Raw genomic sequence first — 27,975 nt, forward strand, 5'->3', positions numbered from 1 at the left:
TAATGGCCGGAACTAAAGTGAGGGTGCGGTAGCACGGACGGACGACTGAGGTGAGTGCACCGAGGCAGCGGAACGCGTGTGCCGGGGTGCGGGGCCCGTGCGGAGCAGGCGCAGGCGGCGGGCCGGGCCCGGGAGGCGGTGGGCCTGCAGCGGGCCGGGGCCGGCAGCGGAGCGGGCAGGGCCGGGCAGGGCCGCGGCGGGGCCGGGACGTGGCGGCGGGGCCCGGTCCCGGCGGGCAGCGCCATGGCCGAGACCATCGTGAGTGGGGCCGGGCGGCCGCGCCGGGGGGAGGGGCGATGAGGCAGCAGATTCCTGTGGGGCGGCGGGGCCGGGCCGCGCTCAGCCCGCACCGGGGCCCGCCTGGGGGGCGGTGGTGTCCGGGCCCGGTTCCCCCCCCCCCCCCCTCGGAGCGTGCGGGGTTCGGGACCGTAACCCCGGGTCCCCGTTAGCAGCGGTGTCGGGGGAAGGGGCCCCGTCGTGGCCGGGGGCCGATAGCGCTGAAGCAGGGGCTCCCCGGTTCCGTGAGGGTCTCCGGTGCCCGTGGCGCTGGGCTCGCTCCTGTGCTGGAAGTCAGAGGGTTAAAGGGGCTCCTGCGAGGTAACGCCGGGACACCGCAGCCTCCGTGTCCCCCCGTGTTCCTCCTTCTAGGACACGCTGCCAGCCTGAGCCCGGCGCTGCGGAACCCATCCGCAGGTGAACGTGCTTTAGGGCAGCTCGAGTCACTTCTCTGTCTCTGAGCAGCATGAGGACATTGACGTTGACGTTTGCCCCTTTGTGAAGGGTTGTCCCCGGCCTTTTGTCCCCAGAAGTGCTGGTTTTCCCCGTTTCTCACTCCAGGTCACAGCGCAGCTGCTGCTTTGTCTCACAGGAGCACCCTGAGCCTGTGGCTCTTCCCCTCGTCCCTTCAGTAGCGATGGAAGTCAGCCCTCAGTCAAAACAGGAGCGCAGGTGCCCAGGAGCACCGGTTAGACCAGTGTCTGCGCGCAGGCACTCGGTAAATCCCTCCCGTGGCACCTCTCATTCATGCTCCTGGAAGTTTAATTCCACGTCTGAGGTCAGAGCTTGGAGCCAGACAAAAGCAGCGTCAGTTTTTTTCCCGGTGCCAGCTTCTTGCCTCCTGCACGTGGGTCCCTCACCCCGTGCTGTGCACACAGCAGCCAGTGCCCCCCTCCCTGAAGAGGGGCGCTGGAAGCAGGAGTGGGGAGCGGCGGGGATGCTCGGGAGGCTGCCGCAGGAGGGGCTCCGGCGCTGACCCGTGGTGGCCTCCTCCCGCAGATCATCCGCGTGCAGTCGCCGGAGGGGGTGAAGAGAATCACGGCCACGAAGCGCGAGACCGTGGCGACGTTCCTCAAGAAGGTACCGGGGGCTCTGCAGGGGGGTGGGGACGGGCTCGTAGGACACGTGTGTAGGGTGCTGGCAAAGGAATGGCACCTGGGGCTGAGAGGGACACAGGAAGGCTTAGGGCAGCTCCCAGTACCTAAAGCGGCTACACTAAACCTGGAGAGGGGCTTTGGCCAAGGGCCTGTAGGGACAGGCCAAGGGGAATGGTTTTAACCTGCCCGAGGGGAGACTGAGATGAGCTCTTAGGCAGAAGCTCTTCCCTGGGAGGGTGCTGAGGCGCTGGCACAGGGTGCCCAGAGAAGCTGTGGCTGCCCCATCCCTGGCAGTGTTCAAGGCCAGGTTGGACACAGGGGCTTGGAGCAAGCTGCTCTATGGAAGGTGTCCCTGCCCATGGCAGGGGTTGGAGCTGGATGGGCTTTAAGGTCCCTTCCAGCCAGTTGGTGACTCTGTGAAAGCTGATAGTCGAAGCCTTTGGCCTTTTCAGGTCAGATTCAGCTGCTTGATTTATGCTTTGAATGACATTTGAATGCGCTTTGTGTGCTGCTGGTTTTCCAGTGTGGTTTAGGAGAGAGCAGGGAAGGAATTGAGGTGAGTTCTTAAGGTGATGTGGGAGCCTCTGGCATCTGCTGGGAAGGATTTCCACTCTGGGATGAGGAGAACATCCGAGTGCTGGAGTTGTCACATCTGGAGTTGGCTGTGGCTTGTTCTTTGGTCTGAATTCAACTGCTCAGTGTTTAAAGTTTGCTATTCAAGAGCGAGCAGTTCTGTTTCCTTCCCTCCTGGAACTCTGCTCTAACCTGGAACTGTCAGATTAGGATTCCTTTGCTTTATAAGAGAAGCACTTTGTGTTCCTGTGCCTGAAGGGCCTTTCTTTCAGTCAGCTCCATTTCCTTTCCCCCTGCGAGGGGGAATGGGAACAGAGTGAAACCTTCTGCTCTCTGTGAGTCATTGCCTTTGTTTGATGCTTGGGCTCAGACCGTCCCATCAATCCTCACCTGACCAGGCGAAAATCCTGATGGATTTCAGGGCTGGGTCAGAGCCACCCCTCGATCTCTCAACAGCTTCACCCAAGGAAAGAAAAGCTTTCAGAATCCCTGTGCAAAACAAGCTGCTGCTTTCAGGGGTTCATATTACCCGAGGCCGTGTGGAACAATCCTCCTGCAGCCACTTGGTTGGAACAAAAGCATCAGCACTCACTGACATTGCCTGTTGGCCTGGGGAAAAAACTCTGTCCTCTTCCTGAGCTGAAAACAAGACATGGTTGGTTTTTTCTTTTCCTGGTACAGGGTTTGCTTGAAAGAGGAAGGTTGCAAACGTTACCACCCAAGATCTGTGCATATTAATAGCTGTGGGTTGTAACGCTGAGATGGTCATCCATATGGTGGGGTTTGTGTTTAGCTGCAATTAAAACAGCATCGGGTTGCTGCTTCTGTGCTGGCCATTAGCTTGGATCTCCCCCTTGACTCCAGAGAAGCCACAAAAGAAGCAAGAAATCAGAGTGAGGAGGGCTCAGTGATCTTCTGGCTTTTACAGCACCTCCTTGGTGAGGGCACTGAAGAGTGATCTCTGGGGTGTGTGCAGGTTAGAATGAGGTAGGAACTGCCTCGTGCCTCTTGGTAATGTACTGGGGGATTTGTCTCCCCAAAACAAAGTGAAGTGTGTGTCCTGGCAAGCAAAGGTTTGACTCGGAGAAGGTGCTTTCCATGTCTTTGCTCTCTGTTTGTGGCTCCTGAGGCTGGGCCTGTGTGCAGTCCCTGCCCGTGAGCCCTACCAAAGCCACAGGGAGGTGTTCTAGATGAAAATCAAGGCTGCTCACTTGAGGGTTTAGGATGAAACTTGTCATCTAGAGAAACTTTTAACGGCACTTTGGAACTGATGTCTTTAAGTGGCCCAATGTGAGAAGTGCTGTTGCTGTGAAGAGGTGTTTGGCTGAGAGAGTAAAACAGCCTTAAAGTGAACATGGTGAGAGGATGAGCAGGGAAAAACCTGCCTGGGCCTGAGAGGTGGCTGTTGTGAGGGGAGAAAAGAGGTAAATGAGGAAAACCAGAAGGGAGAACAGTGGGAAGAGCTTGAGTGAAACTCATGTAGCGTCTGGTGGGTCAGAGCAGAGGGAGGTGAGAACAGCTAGTAGATGAGGGCAAGAGATCCTCAGAGGTGAAGCTCTGGATGGAGGAATTCTGGTCACAGGAGGATGAGGATGACTTGGCAAGGCTGAGCGACAGACCTGGGGTAATGAGGAGAGAGTTTCCCCCTTCCAGTCATGACAGCACTTGCCTGGGTTTAGATAAAGTGCTGCATTTGCGTTGTGTGAGTGAGAGACATGTTCTGTTTCAGTTCCTCTTTAAAATAGATCTCTTGTGTTACGCAGTGTTTCTATTTTCCTTGGTTATCCTCTGCCCTTCAGAAATGCAGATGAATTCAGCTCAAGTTTTGCAATAGAACTTCCCTGGATTTAGCACTCTGAGCAGCTTTCAGCACCTGCCCAGGGGTGTGAGGTGCCTTCAGCCGTGTCATTTCTTGTCTCTCTTTCAGGTTGCAAAAGAATTTGGCTTCAGGAATAATGGCTTTTCCGTGTACACCAATAGAAACAGGACAGGCGAGATCACAGCAGCACAAAACAAATCCCTCAACTTGCTGAAGATCAAGTGAGTCCGGGGGGGGGCACAGTGGGTGCAGGGGGGCTCTGTGCACAGGGGGCCTCCCCTCTGAGCCTGCCTGCGCTCTTCCCTCCAGCTGGGCAGCAGCAGCCACGTCACCTTAGAGCAGTGCCAAGCTTTTGCCTGTCTCTTGCCAGCTCCTTGAAGGGACAAGTTTGGTGTGAAATGGGGGTGATCAAATTGACAACGTGTGAGGCTGCAGCAGCCGTTTCTTAGGTCACTTCTGGTGCTGTGTTTGGTGGTGAGGCAGCACCAGGCCCTGTGTTTGCTCTCCCAGCCTGCAACAAGCTTCCTCATCCCCCCTTTCCACTCCCCTTTTCGCTCTGCATCGATGCCAGAGTCTGACAGTCCTGGAGCCAGGATGAGTGGTGCCAATGGTGCCGTTGCCTCATGTTTGCTGGGAATGTTTTCATTCTGTTGGTGTCAAGAGTAACATTAAACTGGTTAAAAATACAAGAGCTGTTACCACCGCTTGCAACTTGTCACTTGAATGTGTCAGTGCTGGCAGCTGCCTCAGGAAGGCTGTGACTTGATGGGCACAGGATCCACAGGAGCTCTTTTTTCCTGCTGGAGCTGTTACTTCTCTCCATATCCTCCTCTTGCCTTTTTCTCCATCTTTACCCATCCCTGGCAGTGTTCAAGGCCAGGCTGGAGAGGGCTTGGAGCAACCTGCTCTGGTGGGAGGTGTCCCTGCCTGTGGCAGGGGTTGGAACTGGAGGAGCTTTAAGGTCATTTCCAACACAGACCAGTCTGGGATTCTATGATCAGTTTATATGTGTTTATTAGTCTATATTAGTTTATGTGTTATCATATGTGATTCTGTGATACAGTTTGTGATAAATTACGTGCTCTCTATGGTCTGGGAGGTTTGCTACCCAGAAGCATCTCCTGATGCCCATGTGTTGTTTCCCACACCTACAGGCATGGTGATATGCTGTTCCTCTACCCCTCGAGCCCGGCTGGCTCCTCCTCAGAGACCATGGACACCTCTGTCTCCCAAAGCTTGCGGCCTGTGGGGGCCCCTCAGGTGGTGGAAGATGAGATTGACCAGTATCTGATCAAACAGGATGGCAAGATTTACCGGAACCGAGACCAGCAGCTGTGAGTACGGCTCGAATTTGCTTCTGCGGATGCATCTGGGCCTCACCAGAGCTTGTAGTTAGCAGCCAGGAAATGTAGTACAGGACCTGCCCCTGCACCGCTGCCTTTGGAATGTTCACAAGGGAAAACAGCCCTTGTCATTGTCCTGGGAGGTTAAATCAAGCTCTGGTGAAGGAAGGAAGCAGATACCAAAATCCCAGGGTCTTTGCAAGGAAGGACTCATTTAGAGCATCCATTGTTCTGGTCAAGGTGGCCCCTGCTATGGGACTTGGGATCATGTGGTTTGTGGTCCTAAAACATTGGAGTTCTCTGGATTAAAATGAATCCTTTGAGTCCTTCCTGGGACGTCCCAGCAGCCAGTGCTGTGTAGTTAACAGGAGGCTGTGCTCTGTGTGTGGTATTTAGCTTAGGAAGCAGGGGCCTGCTGTCCGCAGCAGCTTCTGTCCCATATGGTCTCAATATGCAGCTCACACCCGGTGCTGAGTGTGCATCAAGGTCAGATTTGCTTCCTAAATCCTCTGTCAGAGCAGGGACCTGGGCAGCGTTGCCTTTTCTGGTCACTGCAGTCTCCTCCTGCTTGGGCAGAAGCAACACAGCCACACTCACTGTTGTGAGGCACCTGACGTCCCAAGCAGGAGCACAGGATCTTCAGATCCAGCCACTCCTGATAAAGGAAAAACACAGAAGGAAAGGGAATGAGTGGAAGTATCCAATGGTAAAGATGTGGAAGTGAGACTTGGGTCTCTGCCTGCTTAGTTTTTGGCTTCCTTTCCATCACGTGCCTTTCTAACCTTTGCGTGGAACCAGAGAATCCATTTTGCTCGCAGCAAAACAACACAGCCTGGCTTTGCCAGGGCTCTGAGCTGCAAGAGGCTTGGGTAAACAGAGCAGCTTGTGGGTTTTGTAGAAGTAAGAACACAGTGGGAGTTAATACCAGCCTAAATCTGCACTGATGCTGCTACAGTGTCCTCTGTCTGCAGAGCTGGGTTTTACTGCTTTAATAACGTCCCTGGGTGCTGGCTTGATGTCTTATTCTGGTGTGGGCTTGGGGCTGGACCCCCCCTGCAGGGTAACTTCTGAAAGGGCTCGAGTGAAGGTTTTAAAGGCAAGCTTTAAATTCTTTCTGTACCAGAAGAGCTCTCCCTTCCCGTGGTGTTGTCTTCCATCTGGTTTATCTTTAGTGCTGCAGCAGCAAGGAACTCGGGAGAGAGGTAGCCTTTACGTGGCAAATCCCATGGAGCCTTTTGAGGCTGATGATAGATGAGGGAAGTGTCACATTATTGAAACAATCAAGACAAAACCCCAGCACTCCATGGCACAAAACCTGCCTTTAACTTGACCACATTTTTCAGCACAATAAATGAAGGTGTTGTTCTTAGCAGGGAGCCAGAGCACAGTGGTGGATATTTATGATAAAAAGAGTGTGTCTGGGCTTGTTCCTGTATTTGGGAGTGCATATCAATCTAAACATGAAGGGATGCTGGCGCTCAGCTGAGTGCATTAGCAGCCTTTAGAGGTCCTTTATGTACATTATCTGCCACAATACTTTGTTAAAAGCAATGCTGCAACTGGACCTCATCCATTTTGTCTTTACAAGCACCGTGCTCCTCTCCAGAGGCTTCCTTTGAAACCAGCTCTGACCTAAAGCAGAGGGGGGGAGGGTTTATTGGTTTGGGGTTGGTTTAAAGCAATCACCTCAAAAGGAGATGTTTTCCCCTCTGCTTTATAACTTCCCCCAGCAGGTCTTTATCTGCCCGATAAACACATGCTGCCCTGTTTGTTCCACACCAGCCTCTGGGGCCTGATAAAGGCTGAACGTTTCGGTTGTCTCTTTGTTAAAGCCACCCGGGCCAAGCCCGTGACGTAGGTTTGGAATTCTTTGAATTGAAAAGCAGCCCCAGTGCGGGGCTGTAAAACTTGAGAAGCTGTGATCTGACAGGGCTTCACGTGGCTCTGCAGAGAGCAGAGCACAGGCATGAGCAGGGCTTCCTCTCGACCTGGGGCTCGCAGAGCGAACCTTTAATCTCGTGGTGACCCCTGTGTGATGTTCCCGAGTGCTTAGGGGCTCAGAGCTCTGTGTCTGTGTAGATGTTACTCAGCAAACCAGTCTGATTTGCCATGGTTAAATGAGATCTAACGCTGCTTCTCTTTCTCCTTGCAAAGGTGTCGCCATGGCCCCTTGGGGAAGTGTGTGCATTGTGTACCGCTGGAGGTAAGAGCCCCGGGAAGGTGCCCTAGGAAGTCAGACAAAAGCACGTCCTCTTGCATTCAGCTTCCTCCAGGATGGAGGCTTTTCCTCGGAGCACTGCCCACGCAGGGGTGGCAGCTCTGGGTCAGGATCCTGCTGTGCTCTCTCAGAGGTGCTGGCTCACATCCAGGCTCACTAAAGCTCTACGCCGTCCTGACCCTGAGTTCATTCTGGTTCATGCTCTGCTTCTCTGCAGTGATGAGTTTAGCAGAAAGGCCTTTAGAAAAGCTCCAGTTTTCCTCCCTCTTGTCTCCTGCCTGGATCTGCTTGTTTCATCCCCTCTCATGGATCCCAGCACTTCCCAGTTCAACCACGTTGAAGGCAGCTTTAGCAACGCCTACAAATGTGCTGTGTGATTTATGGCACGAAGCAGAGAGCCCTCAAGCCAGGATGGCTGTTCCCCCGCCGGGTGCTCTGGAAGTTCTTAGGCCCTGTTTGAGCAGCTGGGCTCTTTGTTTGTTGTTAGATATTGAAAGGGAAAAAGCCTTTTGCCTTTGAGGCTCATTGTGATTTGTGGAGCCAATCTGTTCTAAAAGTAGGAGGTGATACTAAAACTCGCTGTTGTAAAGCCCCACTGTTTGTATCTCAGTAGTAGCTGCCTGGAAAATGAGCCTAAGCTTCCTTGATAGTTTCCACATTGAGAGGCAGAGGGGTTGACTCTAGAACATCCATTTGTTCAGTGCTCAATGTGTTAGCAGACAGGTGTCTGACCTGCCTTTGCTTTGTGTGGTGTTTTTGGCAGCCTTTTGATGAGGATTATTTGAACCATCTGGAACCTCCTGTGAAGCACATGTCGTTCCATGCCTACATCAGGAAGCTGACCGGAGGGGCAGACAAGTAAGAAAATCTCTGGCTTTGAGGGAATCTTGTTGTAGCTTCTTTTCCTTTTAAAATACAACTGCAAGCACAGACACATCTCACCGGAGCAGTGTTGGATACAGCTGTGGGAATGGCAAACTGAGGAGAAAACAGCACATTGAAAAGAAAAGGGGAAGAAAAGCAGGAAAACAAACGTATTTTTCTTTTCTTTCTTGCTGTGGCAGTGTAATTGCTTCCAGGAAACGCTGCTGATGGGGGAAGGAAGCCAGATGGAAAGAAAGAGATTCCGTAATGATTCCAAGCCTGGGTCTCAAACCTCACAGAGAGGCACTGACACTGTGGTGGGCCTGGGGAGCTTTGATTCATCAACGGCTTTCCTTACCTACAGACGTGAATAGGACAGAAGGATGAGCCTGATACTCCTCAGGGCCTGATTCTGCTCTGTCCCATGCTCTGTGTGTCCTTGGTTAAACCTTTGCCTGTCGTGGTGCTGTAGTTCATCACCCACTAACTGGAGGATGTGTCCTACCCCTCTGTGGGGTGGAGAACGCTGTGGTGACACAGGCCAGGGAGTGCTGAGCAGAGAGGGAGCACCAAAAGCACGGCAAAGGATCTAAAGTCCTTTCAGGACTGGCAGGGAGCCCCTGTGTGCTGAAGTGCAGCTCCCCTAGATGAGTTACACAGAGGTGTAACCTTCTCTTCCTAAATGCCGCTGGGATTTTTCTAATGGCTTTGTGAGATGCAGCTCAAGCCATTTGAAGGGAACTTCCCTTTGCAGGAAGCCTCCTGCACATGAAAGGAGCTCTAATTTGCCCTAGTGGTATAATCTATTACTTCCCCTGCGCTGCATGAATTATTTAAGCAGGGTCCCATGAGTTTTATATCTCTGCTCTTGCTGGAATATCTGCTTAAGAGCTGAGTTGGGGACCACACAGCAGCCTCTCGACCTCCCACACTAAGTGGGCAGCAGAGGTTACTCAGGAATCCCTCCCAGTGGGAGTTTGCAGGGTGCTTTGAGATCCTCTGGAGATGCAAGGCATTGCTGCCGCCCTGTTTCCCATTACCCTGCATCCTCTTTATTTCTATCCACTTGGGTTTTTTGAGACCCAAAAGCATTTCTGTGGTAACAGCAGCCTCCTCTCTCCCTCCTTGCAGGGGGAAATTTGTTGCCCTGGAGAACATCAGCTGTAAGATCAAGTCAGGCTGTGAAGGGCACCCTCCGTGGCCAGAAGGCATCTGCACAAAGTGCCAGCCAAGCGCCATCACTCTCAATAGACAGGTGAGATGCAGCTCGCAGGAGCCTTGTGCCTAAAGCAGAGAAGGGGCTTGGCTTTTGATCTGGGAGAGGTGACTTCAAGAGCAGCCAGCTTGGAGCGAGAAGCCCTTGAGTATTGGCAGGTGCTGGGGAATGGCTGTTAAGGTCTTTAGTCCTTGCAGAAAAGGACTCCAGAATGTGTCTGGATCAGCAGTTTCCTCTAGACGTGGAGGACGCCTGTGCTAACGATGAATCCCCGCTCTTTCCTCATGGGATTCAAAAGGCCACCCACTGCTTTTCCGTGCTTCCTCTTAAATATCAGTGCCTGGGTTTAGTTGCAAAGGGCCCTAGAAAAGAAGCCAAGCTCAGCGGGTGCTCAGTGCTGCCCCACACTCCGTCCCACGGCGGGTTCTGCTTGCTGGGCAGGGCAGTGGTGCCGAAGGGGAAGGCTGCAGCAGCAGGAGAGGGTGAGCTCCCTTTCTTGGGACAGGGCAGGCTGCAGAGGGGTGGTGTGTGTCCTGGGCAGTGGGCAGGTTGCGGTGGTAGGATGGCCTGACGCTTGAACTTTGTCAAACAGAAATACAGGCATGTTGACAACATCATGTTTGAGAACCACACAATTGCAGATCGCTTCCTCGACTTCTGGCGGAAGACAGGAAACCAACACCTCGGGTACCTCTATGGCCGGTACACAGAGCACAAAGACATCCCCCTGGGCATCCGGGCCGAGGTTGCTGCCATCTATGAACCCCCACAGGTAAAACCTGGGCCCCGTGGAGTCAATCTTCACTCATAAAGATAAGCAGGGAGAACAGAAACACTGTGCTGGGGAAACTTCCTGCTGTATTTCCAGCTGCAGCTCCATGAGCAGGAGTCCCATGATAAAGGTGATGTGATTTATGTCTTTAATGTCCCTGTCAGTTATTGCCACTGGAAGAATTTTAAAACCCAGATGTGCTTTTTGTTAGTTGTACACTTTCTTTTACATTACTTTGGGTTCAGATGATTTAAAGCTGAGGGTGACTTCTGAGCAGTGGATTTCACCTCTCAGATTTCCTTGATTACTGGATTTCCAAGGCTGTGATACACAGCAGCTTGAAAACAAAGTCTCTACTGGGAAAAAACCAAATCCTTATGAGCTCTTTGGGAAACTTGAAGCAGTTTAATTAGACAAAAATGCATTCCGCTCTGTTATGGAGAGGCTGAGGAGGAGATTTGATGCCTCAGAGCAGCCGAGTCCCCACTAGATGGTGCACGGCTCCACACGGAGAGTCTGGCCTCCCAGGAGCCCAAAGGCTGAGTGTGGTGTCAGAGAGCTGAAAATGGAGATGGCAAAGGCAAATAGCCACTTTGCCCCCGACCCAAGGCTCAGCTTGCAGTAGGGTTTGCCTTCTGGCTCTTCGGTGCTGATCAAAGTCACTTCTCTAAGTGCAGGCGCTGCGTACAAATGTGCTGCAGTGGGTTGGATGTTTTCTTCCCCTTGATGGTTTCTGCAGGGCTGTTAGAATAAGATGCAACAGATTTATCAGTGGAAAAAGAGCAAGTGGCTCTTGAGGAGTGTGTGTGAGAGCAGAATTGAAAGTTTTTATATAAGTTCTTCCTTTCTTTCCAATATGGATAACATGTAGAATCATGGAATGGTTTGGGTTAGAAGGGACCTTAAAGCTCCTCCAGCTCCAACCCCTGCCATGGGCAGGGACACCTTCCACTAGAGCAGCTTGCTCCAAGCCCCTGTGTCCAACCTGGCCTTGAGCACTGCCAGGGATGGGGCAGCCACAGCTTCTCTGGGCACCCTGTGCCAGCGCCTCAGCACCCTCCCAGGGAAGAGCTTCTGCCTAAGAGCTCATCTCAGTCTGCCCTCGGGCAGTTTAAAGCCATTCCTCCTTTTCCTATCACTACACACCCCTACATACGAGCAGAGCCAGGCTTTCTGTTGTTTCAGGATCACTGTTAAGCTCCTGCTTTGGAAGTTCATGTGCTTTCGGTTGTGCACGGTAAGAGCAAGGAAGCTTTTGCTGTCCTGGCAAGCAGTCCCTGCTGTGCTTCTTGACACGGCATCTCCTCACACAAGAGCTTGCCTCTGAAACACACCCAGATGGGGTTGTGTTTTCCAGAGCACGAGGGGAAAGCCTGTGCTGGGCTCTTGGATTCACCACATTCCTGCCTCTCTGCTGCTCAGAGATGCAGACAAATGAAGCAGCAGCGAAACTGGCAGTGGAACACAGAGCTTTGGAAAATGATTTAATCTCTTGCATTTTCCAAAGTGCTCCGAAACAGCAGTGCCCTGTTTGTGAACGCTCAGTCTTTCATTCATAAACCCTGACACAGGCTGAAAACACAGCCGAAGAGCTCCGGTGGGATGGGCCTGTAGGAGAGGAGGTCCCTGGGGTGGAACTGGTCAGTGGTAACGTCGGAGGGGAAACCTTGACCTCTGCTTCCCTTCTCTGTCTCACTCCTGACTGTGGCCAAGTGTGTTATGTTTTCTCCTGTCCTGTCTCAGCAGCATGTTTTTCTCTGCTGCAGATTGGCACCCAGAACAGCCTGGAGATCCTGGAAGATCCCAAAGCTGAGGTTGTGGATGAGATCGCGGCAAAGCTTGGGCTGAGAAAGGTTTGGATGATGTTGGATCTCGTGTGTCTTGGTGTGGCAGTGAAGAAAGTCCTTGGTGGTTCCCTTCAGCCCCAGGGGGTTAATCAAAATGTTGGATGTATCTGAAATGTAGTTTGTGTTGGTAGTTCTTAGGCTTTTAGGTATGGAAAACACACCAAGAGCATTTTCCTGAGCACAAGCATCTATCCAGGCTGTGCAGCTGAAGTCAGCAGTCCTCTGTCATGAGCGACATCAAAGGGAGTAGCAAAGAAGCAGAAACACCATTTTCCCCTTTATTTCCCCTCAGATAGGGGCCGTTCCTGGTAGCATCTCCCCAGTGAGTGCTAATTTGGTGCAGATGCAGCTGGAGTTGCTTTCTGAGTTTCTTCCTTTTGACACAATCTGTGCTCCGTTTCCAGAGCAGAGGCTCTTGCGTGTGTTTTATTCTCCTCTGTGGGGTCCTGTTCTCCTGATGCTGCTGATGCAGGCAATCTGTGTGTCGTTTAGGGGTGCAGGTCCCCCAGCAGCTGAGCCTCAGCCCTCTCTTCCCCACCAGCCACCCAACCCAGGCGTATGGCTGGTGGGATCCAGGGGATTGCTGACATCTCTCAGACCTGTCCTGATTATTTTCCTGTTTGGGAAATGTTTTGGTATCGCACGAATGCCAGGAATGAGATGTACACAAACAAGATTTGGCTTGCTAAAGAAAACACAAAGCAGAAAAGCCTCGGTACAGCAGACTATAAACAGCTGTGGTGAGGTCTTTTGTTCTCCACGATAAGATCTGCAGCCTTTTGCCAGCGTCTGAAGCAGAGCTCCTGTGTGTGTTATTTATTTCCGTGCTTTTCCTCTGCTTCTCACTCGGGTATTTTTAAGCAGTATCACTTAACAGGTACCTGAGTGCTGGCTGTGGGGTTTGAGCTGGCTGGGATCTGCCCCAGCAGTTCTCCCTCTGAAGGGTTAATGGTCAGGAGGGGGCCGATCAGAGCCGGCTCCAAGCACGTGTGCGAAGGGTTCACGCAGCGGTGTGTGTGTACACATCCATCCTCCTAGGTGCAAACAATGCAGAAAGCAGGAATGTGGTTTTTGGATCGGAGCAGGCCGGTTTGGAATGAATCATACTCCAGCGGGAACATTTGAGCTTTATCTTCACTAGGGACTGAGCTTCCAAATGAGATCATGTGAGCTGCTTTGTCATCTGCTGGCGCTCCCGCTCCGCGCTCAATAGGAAATGCTTTTTTGCTGTGGGTGGGAGGAGGTAGCGGCTGAGAGGCCTCTTGCAGCCTCCAGATCTTTCCATGCAAAAATATTCCATAGTGAAACATAAAGCTGCAGGTGCCCCCGGCCGGCCAGCTGGCATGCTGCTCCTGGAAATGGGATTCAAATGAGCCCAGCACAGCTGGGAGAGCCATTTCCTTCAGGCAGCTACAGCAGGGCCGTGCAAGGAGCCAAGAACATCTTGTCCTGCTAGGAGAAAATGTATAAGCTCTCTTCTGGTTTGGGTTGTTTTTTTTTTTTTTTCCTTAAAGCAACTTTCCTTGTAATGCTCCTTATAGGTTGGCTGGATATTTACTGATCTGGTGTCTGAAGACACACGGAAAGGGACTGTTCGATACAGCAGAAACAAGGTGAGGCTCAAGTGTGCAGCTAATGAGAGCTGCTGGTGCTGAGGGGTGGTAATGGCTAAATGCTGGCTGTGCCCAGCAGGGTGCTGAGCAGGGCTGGAGGTGGTGCTGGGAATAGAGTCCTTGTGAAATGGGGTTGGTTTTTCAGAAGCTTCTGGAGGAAAAGGAGCTTGAAGAGCACTGCTAGGGGGTTGAAGCTGTTTATCTAGAATGCAAAGCTGCCTCCAGCCACTCTGCTTTAAGAAATGGTGCTCCTGGTTTAAGAACCTTTGGATGAGCTTTCACGTCCCTTCCAACCCAAGCCAGTCTGGGATTCAAAGATGATTCTATGATTGGGATGGTTTGAGGTGCAAGCTGAGCCAAAGTGGCTCGGTCAGAGGATGTTCCTCTGGGCTGGGCTTTGTGAGATATATATAGCTCAAACTTGGACCTTCTCAGCTTCCTGTCGTTCTAAATCAATGACGTCCCCATCTGGAAAATGAAACCCTGTTAAAAGGAAAAGCAAAGGTGTGCAGAGGTGGGGGGAAGCACAGGTGGGGCAGTCCCTCTGGCAGGAGCCAGGCTCAGGGCTGGGGAGCTGACACGTCGCATGCTTTCCCCAGCTTCTGCAGCAGCTTTCTATGCAAGCATGTTTTCTGGGGGTGTTGGTAATTTCCTTTGGCTGCAGACCAGGGAAACGGGCCTGGGCTCCACCGCGTTGTCCTTGGTATTGATATTGCTGCTCTTCCCTCAGGACACGTATTATCTAAGTGCAGAGGAGTGCATCACAGCTGGGAACTTTCAGAACCAGCAGCCCAACATCTGTCGCCTTTCTCCAGATGGTCATTTTGGATCCAAGTTTGTCACAGTGGTGGCTACAGGTATTCACTGGCCTGGGCTTGCCCCAGCTCTCCAGGTTACACATGAATTATCTCTTGTTAATAGAAGAATATACAGCTCTGCCAGGAGGAACCAGACATCCCGGTCCCCATCTGTCCTGTTTAACAAGGGCTTTGCTTTGCTCTAGCAAGTAAAACACTTCTTCATTCCTTCTGCTATCTTCTGTACAATCATTTACCCTGTCCCCTGCAGGAAACTTAATTGAGGGTCAGACTTGGATCATCCACGTCTGATCCAGAAAGCATTTTTTGCCTGCAGCCAGGGGAATAACTGTTCCTCACTTCTCTGCTTTGAAACTTTAAGCTCCAAGTGCTGTTGCCTGAAAACAGCAGTGCAGAACCAGGGGAATGCAGAGCCTGAGAGTTAACTCTGGCTGGTTCAGCATGAAGGAGGGACCTTTATCTCCCTTGTGTTGCTGTCAGGGAAGCCCTTACATAGGATGCTGCGCTCTTCTGCGCATGGAAACATTTCATGTTTGCCTGAATAAAAGAGAGAAGCTGCAAAACCTGCTTTGCTTTGTCTCCTCTGCTATTAGCCATTTCACAGCAAGCCTCCAGAGGCACCGGGGAATGCTCTGCACTGCCCGGGCCGCGAGGGGAGATGATGGTGTGTGCTGGGTGTTGTCGTGTTCGAGGTTCAGTCTGCCATGGGGTGACACATGCGTTCAGTTAAAACTCCCCTGGAGCAGATACGCTGGGTTCTGGGTCTGTTTAACGCAATAACCCCAAACCTCACGGCTTCCAAACAGCATCCAGTGTAAAAACTGAAAGTGTGATGTTCTATTGCCTGCTCCAAGCCCGGGTTTTGTAAGTGTTCCCAGAGCCTTTTCCAGTGAAAAGCTCTCCCTTTGAGTTGAGGCCGGTGCAGTCAGACAGCTGCCCCTGCATTCCAGACTGCTCAGCGCATCCATCTTTCATTACAGAGAGATGTGTATCTCACTCACCCTTTGTGTTACTTATTTCTGGGTTTAAACAAGGTGTTTTACTGAGAAGCCAACGGCCAGCTTTGTTCAGCCCTTGCCTGGGCCTGGGTCTATGTTTCATTTCTAGGAGTGTTTGTTCTGGAGCAGAGAGTGATTGAGGTTGGAGATCAAAGGGTAGAAAATGAATATTTCCTCTTTTCTGTTCCAGATAATCTCATTCTCTTCTGTTCAATCAGCCCATCAGGTTTCTATTTAAACACTTGATTCCTTCGTTTCGTGCCGTATAAATACATTCGGATAGTTTGCATCAACTTTGCCTTTAAATCCTCGACATGGATTAATTCCTATCCCCTTCTGAATTCCCTAGGTTTGGAAATAGTAACGTTTTCCTACCATCTGTCTGTATCTTCTCTTTCCAGTTGTATTCTACTGACATATGACCTGATGTTGCTTACATTACCCAAATTAAAGCGCCAAGCATGTGATCTATCAGTGAGCCAGGGGCTTAATTTCCACTTTCCATGTCAGATTTCCACCGAGCCATCCATTACAGGCTGAGAAAACACTTTTTCTTCTTATCCCTGACATCTCTTAGGTGACCAACCCTCAATCTGCGGCTCACAGCTCCTTGGAAATGAAACAGGCTCCTAGGAGCTGTGTGTCTGGTTTCTGTTGTGAGACGGAGGAGATACCCACAGGGCAGTGGGAGGGTGTTGCTATCCGGAGCCTTCCGAAAGGGCAGCTTCACCTTTAAGGTCCTGGCAGAGTGCTCTTGCTGTCCCTGCAGGGGTCTTTCCTGTTAGGCTGGCTGTGAAAATGGGTGTTAATAAATGTAGAGCTTAGAGGGGATTCTTGCCTAGAAATCCTTCCATGCAGCAGCACCAGGGGCTTCATCTCATCGTTCTTTGCTGTTAGCAACAGCCCGGTGTTTAGTGTTGCTCCTGGGGTTGTGCCTCACAGAGTTAACACTGGACAAATCACTCCTGGGTGGGATTTTTAAGCAGCTTCTTCTCTTCCAGGTGGTCCCGACAACCAGGTCCACTTCGAGGGGTACCAGGTCTCGAATCAATGCATGGCTCTGGTTCGGGATGAGTGCTTGCTGCCCTGCCGAGACGCACCGGAGCTGGGCTACGCCAAGGAGTCCAGCAGCGAGCAGTATGTGCCCGATGTGTTCTATAAGGTAAGAGCTGCGTGCCTGGGGCAGGGGGGGAGCTGCAGAACCAGCTCTGCTGTGTGTCTGGAAATCAGTATGGAAATCAGTATGGCCAGCTCAGGAAAGGATGTCTTTGAGGTCTGAACTATTTTCAGTAGTAACCGTTCACCACATGTCTGCAGAGTAATTGCATAAGCTCCACTTCCCCCTCGTAAACGTGCCGTTATGGTTCCCAGCCCAGCAGTAGCCATTGGCCATCCAGCTTCTAAATGAGGTCTGCAGTGATCCACCACGAGCCCATAGCAAGTGCTCTAAATTCACCTCCCCTCTATACGTGTTGGCAGTATTTGCCATGCCTCTCTGTTGATTTTAATCCCCAGCTGAGTTCGGCTTCCTCCACTGCACTGCCATATGATGTCTGCTCGCAGGAATGGAGCAGTGGGTTCCCTTTGCACTGCCAGGGATTTGCTCGTGTGTAACACGCTTACAGGCACCAACTGGGCAGCAGATGCAGCAAAAAATAGATGCAGGAAGAGGAGGGCCAGCCTTGTGCGTGCTTCTCTGGGACAGAAGGAAGGTGCAAAGGCTGTCAGAGCAAGGGTTGTGCCCCAGCTTTCCTCTCTAGTGCTTGCTGGGGTGGCTGCCAGTGCTCCAGTTCTTGGGTCAGACTAAGCTCCATAAACTGGTCCTGAGGAGCAGTGGAGGATCCACACCCCCAGAGTGGATCCAGAACACTCCTTCATGATGTGGCCTGCAGGAGCACTGCTGGTAACCTGTGTGCTGTGCTTTTCAGAGCAGCTAGTGATGAATGGACTGTCATTATTCCCCTGACAGTTGTTCCTGGGGATCTTCAGGCCCCCTGTATCTGCAGGGCCGAGTTAGAAACTTGGGGACAGGAGCTCTGCGGAGGCTAATGGCACCGCTTCTCAAACGCGTGTATGCTGGTGCCCTGTGAGCAGGGACAGAGGAATTAATTAATGGTGCTGTTTGCCAGCTAATTAGCCATCCATCACCCGAGCTGGTTATCTCCTCCTTGTCTCTGTGATATTCACAGCGTGCTCCTGGTGCCTGTATTAAAGCTGGCCATGAAGGAGCATGGGATAAGCAAAGCTGCCCTCACTTGGGGTGACTGAAATGAGCCTGTTGTGCACCAGCAACAGAAACAGAGCTGGTCAAAATGCTCTTGTGTGCCCTGAATCTGAAACGCTGGCCTGGGTGAATTAGCTTGGGAGACTCCATTCCACCCCTTAACAGCCAACTGTTGGCTTGCCTAATGAAGAGGAACACCCCTTGGCTAATCCCAGTGCTGGAGAGGAAAGGTGGAAGGAATCCGTGCCTCTTCCCTTCACGCACAGGCAGCTCTCAGGAGCTGATAAGCCAGGTCCGATTCAGATGCAGCAGAGCTTGGTTGTGCAAGGGTTGGCCCTGGATGTGAGGATGAGATCACTCCTGGCGTGCTCTGGTCCCGCTCGGAGGAGCCCACACTGTGCCACACTCGGGGCGCAGCCTTGCAGGAGGTCCCGTAGTCTGTGTCCCACATGTGGGCCACCCGGGGTGCTGGGAGCAGTGGGTGTTCCCATACGGTCTTCACTCCCAGTCGGAATCTGGGAGATAAACAGCATGGGAGCTGATGGCTGCAGCCTTGTGTGGAAATTTCCATGCACCACACATTGGCTGGGTCGGGCTGCAGCTTCTTTCATGTGTTTTATAACTCGTATCCGTAATTGCCTCTTTCGTGCTGAGGGCTGCTCCGGCGGGTGGACTTGTCCTTCAGCCTTAAACGTGTTTGGCTGGAGGATCTCTTAATTTTCTTGGAATGTTCTTAAATCAACGGCAAGCTTAGTCACTGCTGGCGTGGAAAACCTTTGGGGTCTCATTGAATGTGCAAGGCTTGAGGTCAGAGACACTACCTCATAGTTACTGGGCTGGTGACAGCGATGGTGTCAAAGCCTTGGTCAAGTACAGTGTGAGGAGCAGGAAACCAGCGCTTGGCCTCGCAGCAGGGAGCAGCTGGTTCAAGGTCCAGCACCCTGCTCCCTGTTTCCCTGCTGAAACTGCAGGAGCTGAGCCCCCAGCCCTCACTGGGGAGGTCCCCTCTGTGCTGGCCACCCAAATAGCTTTGGGCTGAAAGCTGCACTTTGGAGTAGTTGCTGTGTTTTGTCTTGCGCTCAGAAGCTATCGCCGCTAAAGAGAAAAGTCCATACATATATTTCTGTGTAATGTGCAAGTATTCATTTGGAAAGCCCTTTAGGATGAAAGGAGCTACTGGATGAGAACCAGAAGGGCAGTGTTTTGTGTAGTGTGGGTATATTTATAGAGCAACTGTGCATCCAGATGTGAGATCTTCTGAACCCTCCTATCTGTCTGCAGCAAGGCAGCACAGCAGATTCAGCTTCAGCTTTGCAAATAGGAATAGGAAGAGGTGCTGCTGGCTGCATCTCTAGTGAGGGGTAAGCCAGCAACTGTGCTTTGATCATGCTCAAAGATGTCTCATGCCTCTGCAGTAGGTGTTGTTATTTCAGTGATGACTGTTAGAGATGCGCTTGGATTGGCATTGCTGCAGGCACAGGAGGGGGTGAGGGCCCGTGCTGCAGGCAGGAGCTGCAGCCTCGGGACTTCCCTGCACGGCTGAAGCGGTGTCCATGGTCAGAGAGCTGCTTTTCCATGGCTTGAGCCTTGTTTTGTGTCTGTGGAGTGGGAGCTACCACGTCCTGTGGGGCTGCAGCTGCTCCTGCCTGAACGTGACTCACCTCGTGTGTGATGGGCTGTTCTTCCATGGAAAGAGGAGAGCTGATGGCACCGCTGCTGTCCTGCCTCGGGAGGCGAGGCGTTGTGTTCTTCCTGAGGCTCTACCCTTATGATTCCTGTATTTCTTTACCATTCTCTTTATGTTGGCCACTGGCCCTGCTGCTTGGAGGAACCACCCCCGTGGAACCGGCAGTATGTGCTTTCTGCATGCAGCCGCTGCTTTCCTGGCTCGGGAGGGCTGGAGTTCTGCTCCAGCGTGAACACTGAGGGCTTTGGGGACCGTGAGTACAAGTTCCTTTGCTCTGAGGTTCCCTCCCAGGTAAGATTAGCCAGAAGGAAGAACCCATCCCCCTGGCCCCCGGGTTGTCTGTGCAGCATCACTGCGCAGCGCTGTCTCCAATCTGAACGTTGCACAACCGGCACAAGGCATCTCGGCGAGTTCAGTGCAATGAAACTCGTGAAGGAGTCGCTCCTGTCAAGACACAGACACACAGGTCACAGGAACTGCTCTCTGTGAGTGAAGACAACGGTGCTGCAGTGGCCACTTCACCCTGTTTCTCAGCGGGATGAGGCAGAGCCTGTCTGAATGTTACATACGAGCATTTTCCATTCCCTGTCTTCTACCCTTGAGTGGTCTCCTTTGTCCATCTGGTTCTAGAAGTTAACGGTATTGATTCTGGTTTCACTAAAGGTACCTTCCAAGCCCTGGGTTGATTATTCAGAGCTGAAGTTGAGGAGATTGGCTGCGTTTTACAGACCCTTTGAAACACTTGGATAATTGGATTTGGGGACTGGCTTTTGTCTCTTATCACAGGTATTTGTGTCAGCTAAGTGCAAACATGGAGATGTCACCCTTGAAGTGAATTGCATTCTACAGCTGCCTTAACATTCCCCCTGAGTTTCCTTGGGATGGTGTAAGACGAAAGCCCTTTACAATGGCACCAGTGTTGTGAAAGAGCCCTTTGCCCTCGCAGGGACCAGAGTGGGCTTTGTGCATTTACAGCACTGAGCCTTGGCTTTCAACTAGCAAAGCGTGGTCCCATCTGGCCCTGGGTGAGCCCTGTGCCAGGGCACTGCTTTTATTAGAGCAAAGGGACCTCTGAGGCAGGCTGCCCCCAGCGGGGCACACGTTGCTTCCTCCTGTTTGCTCTGAAATCCTCTTGCAGGGAAGGCACCAGAGCCAGGCTGCAGGGAGGGTTCACTGACAGTGAAGGACTTCCCCTGCCTGGCCTCCTCCCAGCACTTTGTGTTGGACTGGAAAAGCCGCCTTAGCCTTAAATGTCCCAGCTGCTCTGGGGAGGAGGATGCTTGATTAGCTCATGAGGAGTCTCCTGAGAAGGGTTTCAACTCTCACTGACCTATTGCTCTTACGAAAGTTGCTTCATTTCTGTGTCAGCTGCTGGATGTGTGCAAAGGGGCAGGGCTGGCAGGTAAAGCTCTTGGAATCAGCAGAGGGAAGAGTGAGGTTGGGCTTTCTGAAGGCACAGGAAGGACAGAGAGCTGCTCAGCTCCGTGGTGCCTTCAGCAGGGCGAGTCCAGCGTGGGATGCTGATGGTGTGGGATGCTAATAGCCATCCAGCCCTGGGATATGGAGCCAGAGCCTCCCTCTTGACTGAAGCCACCCAGGCTCTTTGCTCAGATCACAAACCTGAGGCCACCCAGCAGCCTGTCCCACTGCAGCCATCCCGGAGCTGCAGGGGTGTGCAGTGCATCCTGCATTCCCTGCGGGAGCATCCCATCTTCCCCCTGTTTGACCTCCTCCGTTTGCAGCTCCTGCCTCCAAACAGTGGTTCACAAGGCTCTGCAGCACCTGATGCAACCTCCAGCTTGCTCCTGTCTTCAGGATGATTCATTGTCCAGATCCTCCAGGCTTTGCTGCTTGATTTTTGTCCAGGAACCAAATACTTGCGCCTTCGTGAACCTCTTCCTGGCCTCCCTTTGGAGTCATTGCTTCTGGGCGTTCATGGCTTGGGGGTCTCAGCAATAACATGCCAAGAGGCACTGCTGGGGCCCTGGTGACTGCTGAGTTCAGGATGAAGATGTCTTTCTCCCAGCTTGACGTTTGTTAAGGCCTTTAAAACGTAATTGCCTAATAAAATGGTGTTACGGGGGTTGGAGGAGAAGTGCTGGCGTTGAGGGGGGCTCTGTCTGAGGAGGGGCAGGGACTGGAGGGGTTGAGGTTCCAGTTTGGTGCTAACGTCTCGAGGCCTCACTCAGCAGCGTGACATTCAGAAGAAGGCATTTAACATGGAAATCCCCAGAGGCAGAGATTAAAGCGAACAGGTGCTGGGAAAACGTTTCTGCATATTAGAACTTAATTAGATTTGAAAACGAATTCCAGATGGGCTCATTACGGGTGAGTTGTTGCAGGTTCCTTCTTGCCGGGGCAGGGTTGTGTTTGGGAAGCCGCTTCGGTCTGATTGGGTTTGATTCCTGCCTCTCTGCGGTTATCGCGGCGATCTAGGAGCAGGTTTAGCTTTCAGCTCCTGTGATCTCCCTGCGAAGGCTCCACGTCTCCTCCTGCTCCTGTCAGAGGCAGGGAGATCTGAGGCCACGAGCCACCCGCCTCGTAGCTGCCATCACCACAGGGCCAACAACCTGTCATGTTCAAGGGGAAAAAGATCCTTATCGGGGCCGCTTTTAAAACAGGAGCTTCAAAGACCGGGAGGTAGATTGTTACCAAGGGGAACGGTTCCTGGGGACCGGGGATGTTTGGGAAAGGGGGGGGGGATGCTGCCTGGAGGGGAGCAGCGTGCCAGAGCCTGCTCGGTTGGCTCAGGGTGGACCGGGAGCAGGAGAGCTGCCGCACCGCATGCTTGTGCTGTGTAAATACCAAGGTAAGGCAGCAGTGCTGATAGCGGGGGAGCGGTGGATCCAGGGAGGAGGAAGTCAGCTGCGGGCGGCTCAGCCCGGGAATGCTGCTCCAAACCCGGCTTGGGGGGGGTCACAGCCCTCCACGGAGGTGTCGGGGGCTGCCTCCAGCCACGGGGCTTCCGAGAGCGCAGTGAATGCAGGCCTCAGTGTAAGGCCCTTGATTGGGAATTATGGGCGTGTGATTTATGTGGGGCTCGGTGAATGATTTATAACATGTTAAGTGATGATTTAGGTAGGGAATAAAACCCCCTCTTAGAGAATCCTTAATGAAAAGTGTCAGTTCTCATGAATTTACTCCTGGAGCCGTGTTTGAACTCGGCGTGGTTGACATCAATCACGTCTAATTGTCATCCCGTGATTAATGAACATATGCTGGCCGTTCCTCTCCATAATTAAACTTTACTTTCAGTGCGCCTGGCAGAGCAAAACAAGTTTGTGCCGTGGGATGTGCTGGTTCTTCGGGCTGTGTGTGAGAGAGGGGGCCGGGGTTTCCACCTCCCAAGGGAGAGACTCCCGACCAGTTCCGCAGAGTCAGGTTTGCCTTGGCTGAGCGGTGCTGTCCCTTCCTCCTGAGACACCCTGCATCTTAAAGTGGCATCTGCAGTGCTGAGGTGGTGCCAGGCACCTCCGTGGTGCTGACAACCCAGGCAAGCAGAGCCACGTGGGTTGTGACCATGCTCATGTCCTCCTTACGGAGATCCAGAGCTCTCCAGCCCGCAGGAGCTGCAGGTGGTTGGGCAGCACCAGCCCCATAGGAGCAGGTTCCTCTCCGTACCCTTAGATCTGCCCAAGCCGAGGATCCCAGGCTCCTGTGTGGGTGTCTGTGGGGCAGGATCCCGTTGCCCTCACTTCCATGCTGAGGAATAATAAGACTCTTTATTTTCCAGGACATAGACAAGTTTGGCAACGAGATCACACAGCTGGCTCGCCCGCTCCCGGTGGAGTACTTAATCATAGATGTAAGTATTCCTTGCACTTGTTTGCTTGCAGCAGGAGATGGTCAGGGCGGAGGGAAGCTCTTAACCCACTTCTGAATTTGCACTGGAGGTGATTCATACGACAGATATTCCTCCTTTCTCCTTTCCCCTCTGCTGCCAGGCATTTCGAGCACTGAGGTGTGCTCTGGGGTGGTTCCAGAGCTCCTTGGGGTCTGTGTGGTGCCAGGAAACGCGCTTGCTTCCTGAGAAAACACTGCCTGGTGTTATCCCAGCTGGCACATAGCCACACAGGGGGGAGCAGCCAGCCCCATGGGTGCGTGTGCTGGGCACCACCTCACGGGGAGCTAATGAGGAAGCTCCAGTCCTGTCTCTGACAATCCATCCCCTTCAGTGACTCAGCAGAGCAGGTTGGTTGGACAGAAACGCCTGTTCCTGGGGGAGGGAATTCCCGATGGAGCCGGGCTCTGCCTGCCCCTGAGCCAGCGCTGCCAGGCCCTGGGGCACGGCTCTGCCCTTTGGCTCGAGGGGAGGCCGTGGAAGGGAAGCAGATAATTGGGAATGACAGATGACATTGCTGGAGGTGGTGCCAATGGCGAGTAAATCCACCCGGAGCAACTGGTGGGGTGCAGCTGCCCCTGGCACAGGCAGTGTCCCGTGGGAAGCTGGCGGCTCATCCTTCATCCCAGGTCACTTGTGTCACTGGGGCTGGCACTGGGATGTGACACAGAAATGGTGTGTCTGGAACAAGGGGCTCTTTGTGCCACTCGGCAGCACCGCGGCGAGTTTATTGCTCCAGTAGCAAGAGCATCTGTTTCCGGGTACCTGGGGTGTAATTAAGATGAAAGGAGATGGATGGAACGTGCATGGAGGAGCAGTCGGGGAAGTTGCACTTCTGAAACGTTGTGGTTTGTCTCTTTAAAGGGGAAAAAAGGCTTTAGGGCAGCCAGTGCTGCCCTGGCAGGTGTTGCTTGCAAAGGGCCTCGCTGACAGAGCCCAGCAACTGCCACCAAACCTTAAAGCCCCCAGGATTAGGACTGGCTTAAACATCAGAAGCTGCTCTGAACACTGGCTTGTGAGCTCAGTAACATGGTGCAATGTTGTGTTGCCCTGGTCCCATCCCTTCAGCACAGGGTTTGTGCACCCAGAGCACAGGGTGACTTCTGTGAAGTGCAAAGGTGTTTTCTTGGCACCCATTCCAGCCCCAAATGGAGCAGCATGGACCCCTGGTTACCCCGGGGCCAGTGTTGTCACCTGAACACCAAGGGGTGACAGGGGAGATCAGTACATCACCCTCCAGCCCCATTAGAAACGACGATCAGGAGCTACAGAGTGTGCTGATGGGAATCTCACTTTAAGCATTCGAAACCATCAGAAGATCCTGGCTGCAGTTCCCTTGCTGTCTCCTGGCTGAGCTCTAACATGTAGCCTGGCTGCTCTTGGCTATCAGGAGCTTCCCGTATCCCACTTGCCTCTCCTCCTGCCAGCGCTCTGATCATCCTGTCTTGGGTTTACAGATTACTACAACTTTCCCCAAGGATCCAGTCTACACATTTTCTATTTCTCAAAATCCATTCCCCATCGAGAACCGTGATGTGCTGGGAGAAACTCAGGTAAGGAATGCTTCTGGGTAAGGGGAATGGCTTTAACCTGCCAGAGGGGAGACTGAGATGAGCTCTTGGGCAGAAGCTCTTCCCTGGGAGGGTGCTGAGGCACAGGGTGCCCAGAGAAGCTGTGGCTGCCCCATCCCTGGCAGTGCTCAAGGCCAGGTTGGACACAGGGGCTTGGAGCAAGCTGCTCTATGGAAGGGGTCCCTGCCTGTGGCAGGGGTTGGAGCTTCAGGAGCTTTAAGGTCCCTTCCAACCCAAACCAGGCTGGGATTCTATGAGACCTTTTCCTGTAAGAGGCCCACGGGGCTGAGCAGAGGCAGCTGCTGGACGGCTCGAGGCTCTCTGGGTGTTGCCAGCACACAGAAACCTTGAGTTGTTTTAAAGCAGCAACAGCTCGTTTTTTAAGGAGGCTGTGCCAAAGGTGTCAGAGGCTTCCTCCAGGAGTCATCACGAGAAAGGGGTCACTGCCTCTTGTGGCTTTGGGAGAGGTTGGCTTTGGTCCTTCTTGCTGGGGACATCCAGGGTTCAAGAGCAGAGAAGGAGGAGGGGATGGATGGGAGAGTCAGAGGGAATCCGTATAGGAAAATAAAGACACCCTGTGGGGAGAAGCGACTTCTCTTTATTGCTGTCCCTCTCTGCAGGACTTCCACAGCTTGGCCACGTATCTGTCCCAGAATACTTCCTCCATCTTCCTAGACATCATTTCTGATTTCCATCTGCTCCTCTTCCTGGTCACAAACGAGGTCATGCCTCTGCGGGTACGTAACGGGCAGGAACGGCTCGTGTCGGCGTCACCGGGGCCCTCAGCTCCTCCTGGGCTGTCACGTGGAGGTGACCGAGCCGTGGGTGCAGGGCAGGGTGTGCTGCTGGCCCAACGCCTCCCCTTCCAGCTGAGCTGTTGGGAGAAGGTTTAAAAGTGAAGCCAAAGCCGTGACTGGCTCAAGAGGAGCTCAGAGCAGCGAGCAGGGGTGGTTGTGAACATGGTCACAGCCTGGCCAGAGCCAGCTTGGCTGCGGCACCGGGAGCTGGGAATGTTTGTTCAAGGAGCTCAGAATCAGAAATTCCTGTTGGAACCGTAATGGGATCAGAGCCCCCAGATCCGTGAGGCCAACGAGTCCCTGGCTGCGCAGCTTGGCTGGGCACCGGGGCTTGGCCCGGGCCCCTGCTCCACATCTGCACTGCTGGATGCCAGAGGACAGGGCCATGTCTTTGCCAGAGGCTTTGAGGACATGTGTGGGGCAGCAGGGCTGACCCTGGGTGCCTGGAGATCGGGCTGAGGTGCTGCAGCACAGCGGGTCTGCACCCCTGGGTGCCAGGCTCAGCACCCACATGCTCTCCTGCGCAGGGCAGTGCAGCCTGGTTTGGTGATAACCTCCTCTAAGGAGAGGCAAAGGAAGCGTTTGGGTTTGAGAGTGTTTCTGAGTGTTGGGGGAGCAGAAGGGACAATCTGCATCTTGCTCCCTGCCTGTGAACCTCACAAGGGCAACCCAAAGGACATTTTAAAGCAGCTCAGACTCACAGTTGTGTCTTGCTGTGGCTGGTGGAGGGCAGGAGGCACCTCCCTGATCACAGCCCCAGTCTGGGCCCTGCAGGAGTGCTTGATTTCCCTCTTACGGTTTCCAGGACAGCATCAGCTTGTTACTGGAAGCTGTGAGGACCAAGAATGAGGAGCTGGCACAGACCTGGAAGAAATCAGAGCAGTGGGCCACCATCGAGCAGCTCTGCAGTAAGAAAAGGGGTCCCTCTGGGGGGGGATGGGGGTCCTGTGTCCCTTGGCCTTGCTCCTCTCAAGCCACCTTGGAGGCTGCTGGAGACTTGGGAGGGAGGAAGGCAGCGAGTGGGAAGGGGCTCTGGGGCGCCAGCACCTTGAAGCTTCCCCAGGGTGCTGGCCCTAGGGCGAGGGCAGCATCTCCTGCACTTCCCTCTGTCTCCCGCAGGCACGGTGGGGGTCCCGCTCTCGGGACTGCAGGAGTACGGGGCCATGGGTGGCTCGACGCACGCGGCGGCAGCGGCCATGTGGGCCTGTCAGCACTGCACCTTCATGAACCAGCCGGGCACGGACCACTGCGAGATGTGCAGCCTGCCGCGGACCTAACCAATACACAGCAACCCCCAGAGCAGCAGCAGTGGTGCTTGTCCCTCCCTTGTCCTCCCTTCAGCTTCCCGGGGTGCGGAGCCGGTGCGGGGGGGGGAGGCTCCAGCATTTCCCACCTTCCCAACCCTGTGAGGGGCAGCCCCGTAGCAGGAGCGGGCGCCCTGGCTTTATCTTGATGCTGGGTAACCAACGCTTAACCTCAGCCTTCACCCCACCACCCCCAGCCCTTCTCTCAGCCCGCTGTGGGTGAGCACTGGGGGCTTGGGGACCCCCCAGGTGCTGCCCAAAGCACCCTCCCTGCGTGGTGGAGGTGATCGGGAGGCTTTGGCATCCCCCTGCCCGCAGCTTCGCTCCCCTTTCCCTGCTCCTGCGAGTGCCCAGGTCCCAGGTGCTTCCACACAAACCAGCCCAGGGCGAGGGCCGGGCCAGACTGCAGCTCTGCCAGACCCGGCCCTGTGCCGGAGCAGGATGGGCTCCCCCTCGACACTGGACATGTGGCAGCCCTTGTTTTGGCACCGCTCCTGTAGCACACATTCTCATGCGCCAGGAGATGCTCTGGCATCATGCTGGGTGCACCCCACATCCTGCCCCTTCCCTCTGGGTGCCACATCACCCTGCAGGGAGCACTGTGTTGTTCTCTGGGGCAGCAGCTCGTCCCCTCCTCTGAGCGAGGCTGGGCAGGGGCAGACACAGAACTTGGGGCACCCGCGGGCCTTGGCCGGGGGAGGGAGCTGTGCCCCACAAGTGGTGCCTTCCCCCATGTCCCTTCTGAGCTCTTCCCCCCCCCCCCCCCGGTGCTGGGGCTTTCTCTCCCCTTCAGACCCGAGCAGGGCCAGGCAGATGCTCGCATTGCCCCAAGGGTTTGACCCTCCTCTCGCTGGAGCCCCCCAGCCCTGGCGCTGTGGGTCTGGGCCTCAGTTACCCCCGCCCCGGGGTGCCGGCTCCAGCGCTGCCCCGTGCTCTGCTCACAGCAGAGAGGCCCCATCCTGCACCAGGACAGCGCGAGCCCCGCCTCGGGCACGGCGCGGGGTCCCCGGTTTGCTTTCCCCTGGGTGTGCGGGTGTTGGTGTGCGGGGCCTGACCCGGCGCGGGGTCACCTTGAATAAAGAGCACCTGAACCGAGA

At 53.8% G+C, this 27,975-nt stretch overlaps 1 protein-coding gene across 1 annotated transcript; it reads left to right on the top strand.

The window, feature by feature from the left end:
- Positions 1 to 134: 134 nt before the first annotated feature.
- On the top strand, positions 135 to 27,975 carry NPLOC4 (NPL4 homolog, ubiquitin recognition factor). Its single transcript, XM_057418383.1, has 17 exons — positions 135 to 258; positions 1,276 to 1,356; positions 3,874 to 3,986; positions 4,920 to 5,099; positions 7,263 to 7,311; positions 8,090 to 8,184; positions 9,322 to 9,445; positions 9,999 to 10,178; positions 11,945 to 12,031; positions 13,567 to 13,638; positions 14,369 to 14,495; positions 16,456 to 16,616; positions 23,099 to 23,170; positions 24,664 to 24,759; positions 25,398 to 25,514; positions 26,380 to 26,482; positions 26,694 to 27,975. Exons 1-17 carry the CDS (start codon positions 244 to 246, stop codon positions 26,849 to 26,851), a joined length of 1,830 nt encoding a protein of 609 aa, XP_057274366.1. The 5' UTR covers positions 135 to 243; the 3' UTR covers positions 26,852 to 27,975.

The sequence above is a fragment of the Pezoporus wallicus genome, unplaced genomic scaffold (genome assembly GCF_028554395.1).
Source record: "Pezoporus wallicus isolate ANWC-B61680 ecotype Strahan unplaced genomic scaffold, APGP_CSIRO_Pwel_v1 contig_3710, whole genome shotgun sequence".
Lineage (NCBI taxonomy): Eukaryota > Metazoa > Chordata > Aves > Psittaciformes > Psittacidae > Pezoporus > Pezoporus wallicus.

Excerpts from the sequence above, each read along its gene's own strand:
- NPLOC4 (XM_057418383.1), top strand. Across the intron at positions 12,032-13,566 it reads CAAAGCTTGGGCTGAGAAAG|GTTGGCTGGATATTTACTGA; the intron begins GTTTGGATGATG and ends TGCTCCTTATAG. Across the intron at positions 25,515-26,379 it reads ACGAGGTCATGCCTCTGCGG|GACAGCATCAGCTTGTTACT; the intron begins GTACGTAACGGG and ends TACGGTTTCCAG.